The 8,886-nt window shown below is 36.7% G+C and overlaps 1 protein-coding gene across 1 annotated transcript; it reads right to left on the bottom strand.

The window, feature by feature from the left end:
- Positions 1-209: 209 nt before the first annotated feature.
- On the bottom strand, positions 210-3,861 carry LOC135770225 (uncharacterized). The gene is made up of 10 exons (XM_065279956.2): positions 3,739-3,861; positions 3,309-3,651; positions 2,900-3,185; positions 2,550-2,784; positions 2,319-2,410; positions 2,129-2,233; positions 1,837-2,030; positions 1,602-1,766; positions 1,082-1,320; positions 210-284 (listed from the first exon to the last, which is right to left on the bottom strand). The coding sequence occupies exons 4-10, from the start codon at positions 2,779-2,781 to the stop codon at positions 262-264; spliced, it is 1,050 nt and encodes a 349-aa protein (XP_065136028.2). The 5' UTR covers positions 2,782-2,784; positions 2,900-3,185; positions 3,309-3,651; positions 3,739-3,861; the 3' UTR covers positions 210-261.
- Between the last annotated feature and the right edge of the window lie 5,025 nt (positions 3,862-8,886).

Here is an 8,886-nt window from a genome sequence, read left to right as displayed (position 1 = left end):
ATTACTGTTATTTATTTCATAGTTTTCTTGTTTACATTACATTTTTCTTTTCAGAAATTGTATTTATTTGGTATTGTTAAATTATGTCTTATTAAATATTATAAAATGACATGAGAGTATGGGTGTCTGTCATATACACTTTACAATAGATAAGTAAAAGAACGTGTCACACATTGAGTCAACTTTCTTTATTTCAAGCAGTGTCAGGAAAAAAAAAGTATAAAGTGTGTCGTTCACAACAGCAACATGTGGAGTTGGACCTCATTCTGGTGCTTCTGGGTGCCCTGTACATAAAGAAACACAAAAAGTGATTTTCAATATTTATTTATTTTTAATTCAAAACAATCAAAAGTGTGATGGTTTATAAAAACGTTAGCAGCAACAAAAAGAAAGAACCATGGTTATTTTATTCTAACAACTCTAACACACTTGTTAACATGGATAGATTTATATGTTTTATATAAGTTTTTGTAAAGTCTAATATATATATATATATATAAATAGTGAGACTTATTGGTATTGCAGATCTAGGTATTAATTTTTTAAAGATATGGAGTATACACCCTCAATGAAGAAGATATATATACTGGTGATGGTGTGTACATTGTTATTTGTATATGTATGTATTGTGGATGTGTATACACACATACATACCACACACACAGGCATGGTGCAATATTAAATTTTTACCTTTGCAATGATTTGATTATATGGGTATTGTTGATGTATATGGGTATTGTGCAATATTATATCCTTACCTAAGAAATGATTTGATTATGTTTATTATTGATGCATATGGGTATGATGAATTCTGCAACTGTATTATCACTTTGCAAATGTAATTTAAATGGGCAGCTGTGTAACACCTTCTGAAAGTCTGATGAAGGGTCGTAAGGGCTTGAAACGTTACAAATAAAAATCACTTTATTGGTAGTTCTCTGGTGTGCTGATCTTTACTTATACTTTTATCCGTATCTTTGATCCTTCACCCGTATTATTTGGATGTGCGTGATAACACAGTGCTTATAGAACCATGGACATTGACAATACTGCAAATTTGTACAAATGAGCATTTACTCACCGATTCCTCTAGTGTGCTGTGTCCTTAGAAGCTCCTCCGTTGAAGGTGCTGTCACACCTGACAGGACTCCAAGTCTTCTTGGGCCAGGTCTTTTTGTTGCCCTAAGGGGAAGCGCTGCGGATGCCAGCCTTTTCAAGACAATAGCGACCAGGAGCTCTGTGATGTAATTGTAGTCTTTCTTTACCTTTACTGAGTACAGCCGCCATCTCCTGGACCGTTTGCTGTATAGCTTGGCATACCTGTTTAAAAAAAACAATAATAAAAAAGTGCTGGTAGGGGCATCTTAGTATTTTAATGTTTCCAACATATTTATAAACAAGTTTATATTTTTGAGATCAATTAAGCACAGATTTATGTTGCTGTAAAGTATGTTGTATGGAAATACATGTTGGTCCAAAAGTGAAATCCAGGGTATGTGTGCTTTAAACAATAACCCCTGCCTGTTAGTCATTACTTTCCATAACACTTCCCCTTGTGACCCACCCTAAAAACATTCAATGAATATCGTGGAACATCTTACTGAAGACTGTCATCTCGTTTTTTCTTTGGTGCTCTGTTGATGTGGTGATTGTAGTCAAGAGCGGCAAGGCAGACTCGTGCACTGTACACTGCATGTGTGAAGCAGAAACGTTTGCTGGCGTACATTAATATGTGATTATGGAATGACTCAAGGTCTGCAGTTGATCTGGGGAAAACAAGAAGTGTTTACCAACAGTGAACACATGAAATGTGTTATCTACAAAAGTCTTACTCACCTGAAATGTAAATACTTAGGAACATCCTTAAGCCATCGTGCATCAAGAATTATTTCACGGAGTTTCTGATGGGCTTCTGAGTTAGGCTCTATCCATTCTTTTTCCCTTGGCTCCACAAGGGGACCGTGATGGCAGCTACCCAGAGCCCAAGAATGCTCCCCGGTTACATGGTGGAGTAGGCCGATCCACATGTCCTAAAATGTAAAAGGCGGCAGAAATGTCAATTTCTGTTGCATATTTATATCCACATGCCAATTACTTGTTCGTTTTATAAATTGACACAAATACATACAAAGAATTCATCATAGTTCTCAGCAGTCTTGCAACAGTGCCAAAAATGGTTGCAAATGTCTTTACACCATTCCAGAAGAATAGAGCACCCCTTCTGTTGGCCTAGCTGTAAAACAACATATAACGTGCATGTTTTATGGCATGTCACAGAAAGACTATTACATATGTGAAAATACAAAGTGTGGTATTACCGCTGTCAGCCTTCTGGAAAGATTTTTTGAATCATGCCAGACATCGAGAGAATGGAGAACACCCTTATCTTTTAACAGCCCTGTCTTTGGATCTGTAAAGTAAGAAAAAATAAAATAAAAAAAGAGATACATGCACCCATTTAAAACGTATACTGAAAGTACTGTCCTAAAGGCAGCTGTGTTGCAACAACAATCATTCCAAATAAATAATCAAGCATAACCACTACTTACTGAAAAGAGCTGAAATCTGTGTGTTGGCATCCGTGCATATCTCAGTCAGCGTGACATTTCGACAGAGGTCATCAAATGTTCGGAGAAACCCCTCCTTCTCCATGGCCACTGAATTTCTTGCCGTCTCCCTCTTGTCAATATTGACAATTGAAATGATTTTTTTGTGTGTCATTGTCCATGACAGAGTATGAACAGTACTGTGCGCAGAAACCAGGACTGTCCATCCGGCCATCTCCTGTTGGCACATTTGAGAAGCAGCTGAATAGAAGTGTGGTTACATTGACCCATGACATATTAAATGTGCGATAGAGTCCAGAGTTACTTAAAAAAAAAAAATACAAAACACTTACCCAGGGCCACAACACTTTGCTTTGATTGAAGCTGCCTGATGATTTCTGTTCTTTTTGTTTCCCAATAATCAATTATCGTGTCGATACAGAAGTGATCCTGGATCCTGAAGAAAGTTGTCTGGTTTACCATTCGCATATTCATGAACTTGAATAGCAGAGCAATTTTTGTGTAATTGTTTCCGGACAACAATATGTTGGTGCTAAGAAGAAAATCGCCGGCGTGCATTCCTTGTGAGAACTTTGGCTGCGAAAACCACTTCCAAACAACGTGCCCACGTAGACATATCTGTAATAAATTTAAACATAAGCAATGTGTATAGCTATTGTCACAAATTTCATAACCAATACAAGGTATTGCTCTACACAAAATACAAACATATTCCTGATATGATAAACACTGAAAATTTACCCATTCAACAACTGCAGCAGTGCCTCTTTCCCGGACAACCACCTCAAACGGTTTGGGTGCGCCACAACATTTTTTGGTGGTTCGGTTCATCGCTGTACATGCTCTGACTGGAATGTCCAAATACTGCACAAGTTGCTTCAGACTGCTGTGGTATACTATTGAGGCTGGTACACCAATGATGTCATCTTCATTTAAAACTTTTATAAAACCAGGATGTGGTTGATCATCAGTTAAGGTGTTTTCCTCTTCCTCCTCAATGTCTTCAATATCATACAATGTGTCTTCCATATTCATTTCAGGAACATCATCCAAGTTCAATTGTGTCTCCAAGACCCCACCAGTCCTATTGACAAACATAATGATGAGAAACCATAACATGACTCTAAATTGAGAAAAAAAATAAAAGGCAACAATAATGGGTATGACATACCTGACATAAATCCTTGGTACATAGTCTGGATCACTATCTGAACCACTGGTTTCCTCTTGGTAATCATCAGCAACATCTAATGGGTCCTCGTCTGGACAGGTTAGGGTGTCCTCACAGTCTATACTACAGAAAGTGTAAAGAAAAAATGTTATGCTTTCAAAAATGTGAGATGTACCTGCAAACTACACAACAACTATTAATTACGTGGCAATCCTAAGGTCATTGAAGACATTCTCGACGAATGTATGTGCAGTGACTGTGGTCTCATTCAGATCAACTGATGACATACTAGAAAAGATGTGAAAATAGTATTACACTATGCTTCTGGTTGGGAATATAGCACATGTGTAAAAATAACTTTGCTATCTGTGTGATGATGCAGTGGTCAATGGTAATGTGTGTGTGAGCAATATTCAGGTGCCCAGATATTTCACAAAGGTTGTTATAACTTCCAAACTGGTCTCACAACCTTCTATTGAACCAAGTATGTGATAATGGAGAGTAGTTGTATGGGACCACCTCTCGTCAAACTTTTATGACCCCCTCCCCCACCCGGTGACAGTTGCTGTCTGACAGGTCGTGTTTTATGACCCCTTTGACAGGGGGCGGGACCATCAATCAAAATCTGTACAAGTTGTCAACTTTAGACAGAAAGTATTTAATGGTTTTATGGCCGGTCATTTAGAGTGATTGTTTTTCCTGAGTGTGTTTTATGTCACGCGTATGCTGTCATTAAACATGACAGGTTGTGTTTGTGACATTTGCTGTTTATTGACATTTGATGTCAGCTCTCAACCATCCTCCCTCCTTTGCTCGCCCGTGCGCTTCGCAATACTGTGTGTCACACCGCGGGTGTGTTGTTGAATCTAAAGTTTTGCAACAGCATAAGTTTATTTAAAGGCAATCACGAATCATATATATATATATATATATATATATATATATATATATATATTAGATGTACCTGGCTACACTTAAAGCCGATGTTTTCTATCGAGCTATAGTTTCTGATCAGACACAAAGTCTGAACTAAATAAAATTTTAAACGGTTCATGAAGTCCGGGGATCTTTTCATGACCTGGTCTATAGTTTCACGCGTATTAAAGATCCGGCGGTGACTGACAAAGCGTCGGGTGATCGTTCACATCTGCCATTTTAAAATAATGTTAATAAATGTAATTCTGTCCACTATGGCAAAATAGGAGTTTATTTTAGATTTAGGGGAATCTTTAACCATGTCTCTGATTAAAACTTTTGATTGTAACATCACAAGTTATTTAAAGGGGACAGAGAATGAAAAACCATTTTTACCTTGTCTTTGTTGAATAATGGTAGTCTACCCGCATTCACAAACATACAAAAAGTGCTAGACATGCTAAACATCTCAGTCTCATAGAAATTCCTCTTTTAGAAATGTCAGCCAGAAAACGGCCCAATCTGAAAAACTGATGCTTATGACATCACAGGCATCTCACTGCCCCTCCACTTTAAAATAATTGGCTACATTTTTTGAGTGGCAGCAAAGTCAGCCAATCAGTAATGAGATTGCGAGTTAAGCCAGTAGGGGGAGCAAAATAGGTGCAAAACCACTTGTTTAAAATCCCCCACCCTAATAGAGCTATCTGATAGAGGTTTTTGGGAAGCTTCTAAGGCATTACAGAACCAAACAAAACTTTTTTTGTCTACATGTCACTTCACAGAACAAGGATAAATACTCCATTCAATCATTCTATGTCACCTTTAATTAAATATTCCGTATACGGGTATAGTTTAAGCAATGACCTGAGCCATTACCTTCGGAGCCGTCAATACTACAATCTTTAGACGATAGTCTAAACTAAATAAATTTTTAAACAGTTCAGGAATTCCGTGAATCTTTTCATAACATGCACTATAGTTTCACGCGTATTAAAGATCCGGCGGTGCCTGACAAAGCGCCGGGTGAGCGTTCATATCTGCCATTTTAAAATAATGTTAATAAATGTAATTCTGTCCACTATGGCAAAATAGGATTTTATTTTAGATTTAGGGGAATCTTTAACCAAGTCTCTGATTAAGACATGTGTATACGTGCACAGATGGTGACAGAGAAACTTATATATGACGTTAATAAACTTTTAAATGTTTTTAAGACGTATTCACCCCATTTTGGGGTTTTATTTTTAATTAAAGGCTTCTTAAAACATGTGTGATTATGTGTATATTATACAAAGAGTCTTATATTGTCTGCTCTGACAAAAATAAAGTATTATTTTAGATTATGTCAATTGACTGCGTGTATCTTATAAATACAACTTGATAATACGTTTGTTTTGTCAAGAGACTTTTTTAAAGTCACGCAAGAATAAAATCTTTTAGTTGTAATTGGTTAACATTAAATATACTATTATCTATTTAACTATAAGCTATATTTTTCTGATCAACCTCAAAGTTTTTGATGCTGAACTTATGACCGTGTGTGATAGATATTTCACAGCAGGGTCGGTTTGTAATCTAGGTAGAGTCTTTTAAAACTGTAGTGGTAAAATGTAATATGGTAACTCTGTCAAAAAAGTAAAAAGGTTTATTTTAGATCATAATCTATTTTATGGCAAACATTACTGTATCTAAAAGTTTTTAACAACACAATTTATTTAATGAAATACGCAGTACGTGTATAGCAATGAATTGTACCAAAACCCCCGTAGGTCGACATTTCTTTAGACTAAATCCTATTTATTTTAAACTATATAAAAGCTGATTCGCTTCACGAGATCTGTGAAGCATTTCAAGCAGGGGGTTCTGTTCAAGCCATTAAAGATCGGGGGCTCCGGCGTTTACAATAGAACATACACGGATGCAGGGACATATGGGTCATTAAGAAACTTTTAAACGATTAAAAACATATTCATATCATCTTCTGGGTTTTGTTTTAAATTAATGACATCTTAAAACCAACTGGGAATATGTGTTTATTACACAATAAAATGTAATTATGGCCGCTCTGACAAAATGAGGGTTAATTTTAGATTTAGGGAATTCTTTAACCAAGTCTCTGATTAAAACACGGGAATGCGTGCACCAAAGTTGTCAGATAACGTAGGCTGATGCGCACATATATCTGGTGTTAAGAACCTTTTAAACGTTTTAAGACATTTCACACCCTCTTCTGAGTTGAATTCATTAATGTCATCTAACATACGCGTGTGTACATGTGTATTTACGATAAATGTAACACGGTACGTATTGTCAAAATAAAAGGTTTCTTGAACATGTTATTCCAGTGTGTGGTTCTTGTCTTGCGCTACAGGATGGGTTGGTCTTGCGAGTGTTCGACATATTTAGTGATGTGGAAAAAAGGCCCCATTGACAAAAAGTAATAGGTTTATTTTAGATTTCAGGCTTCATTACTCAGATACAGATTAAAGCATGTTATTTCTTATTCGTAATTTAAAGAAACTTAGAAGTTTTAAGACATTTCATCACACATCCTATGATGACATAAACCCTTGTGTTAGCCCTTAGAGGACAACAAAACGGGTGCAAATATTATTTATCAACGTTTGATGTTGTTATAAACCAGGTTGTCACATACGTGACAACAATCATTGCTTTAAAGACAAAACATTTAACAAATTTGACATTTTGTTAAACATGGTTGTGTGCGTCCATAAACACAACAACAGTTAGGACATGGTTCTACATAATATTAAAATCACGGGCTTACGTTAAATAGGTAAACCTTAATTTTTACTAAATAAAATAAAAATAAACTATTTGAACATATTATCTGATATTAGGTTAGGTTTAAGATGAATTAGTGTCTAAAGCTTTACGAATTACATCGTAAAACCCCCAGAGGATATGGTGTGTGTGTGTGTGTGTGTGTGTGTGTGTGTGTGTGTGTGTGTGTGTGTGTGTGTGTGTGTGTGTGTGTGCGTGTGCAATGGCTGTTATCACGTGGTGCGGACCAAACGACCAACGCTGCGGGGGTTGTGAAGCGAAGAATGAGTTCTGTATAGATGAGAAGTTTTTCCTTCTGAACACAGAACCTTTACCAAAAACGTAACCCCGGATTAACACATCACAGAACAATTTGAACAACCGTGTCGGATTCGTACACACCAGAGGTCTGTTTTATGTTTTGCAGAAACTGTGGAAACTTTTGATGCTGCCAAGGTGTCCGAGTTCGCAAACAAACTATCAAACGCAACGCGGCGGAAACAGTGGACACGAGCCTTTTGTTGCTGAGAAGGCGATTGAACTCAGAAACAAACAAGCAAGCAAAGTTGTCTACGAAACTACGGATTCTTGAAAAAGATGGCACAAAGATCATTCGAACGACTACGCAATGGCCAGAAGGGGTATGTGTACGGGACCGACCTTTTTAAAGATATGCTTAAAAAGAACTACAAGCGCGAGATGTCCAATCTACTATGTACTGTGATATACAAAGATGCCAATGTGTGCATGCCTCCAAACTATTGCGAAGCTAACGCCGGTCGTGTAACCAGACTCAAGGAAAAAACAGATGGTGTGAAAAGTATAGATGGCTCTCTCAATAACATGGTACAGACGGTTGTACAGGCCCAAGAGGAACCCCGTGTGATTATTAGAAAGGCCCTAGAGATATTTTATGAATGTGACGAGGCCGAGTTCTACATCATCAATATCATACTTATGTCGGCCTTTGTAATTGACGTATGCATTGATATCCTTGTAAAGAAACGAGAAATTAATGTGTGTGAAATCATAGAAAATGCCGTAGATTTCATGTTTGAAAAGGGTCTTGGATCATGCATGCACTTTCTATGGTATCTAGATAATATCATAACGTTTAATAATGATGATGCCTAAAAACCAATCGTGTGAGCCAGTGGCATATCTTATGCAAGTTTTTACAGTTGTTTTTTAGTTTTACCAAAAGTTTTAATCTGATTTTATTTTTTACTCAACATTATGATTGATAATCCATGTCCGTCAACAAAGTTATACTTTAACAAAAACTACGTTCTAGTAGTTTCAATGTATGGTAACTGTTGTTTTTTCATCATTGATTTTGTATACTGCTTATGTTTTTGTATGTTTTGCTGTACCGATTTCATAAAAACAAAAAATATACAAGGATTTCTGGTCTTTATGTCTGTGTTGATACCATTAGGCTCAATC

This window comes from Paramisgurnus dabryanus, chromosome 8, assembly GCF_030506205.2.
Source record: "Paramisgurnus dabryanus chromosome 8, PD_genome_1.1, whole genome shotgun sequence".
Classification (NCBI taxonomy): domain Eukaryota; kingdom Metazoa; phylum Chordata; class Actinopteri; order Cypriniformes; family Cobitidae; genus Paramisgurnus; species Paramisgurnus dabryanus.
This window is presented reverse-complemented; position numbering and strand designations above follow the sequence as displayed.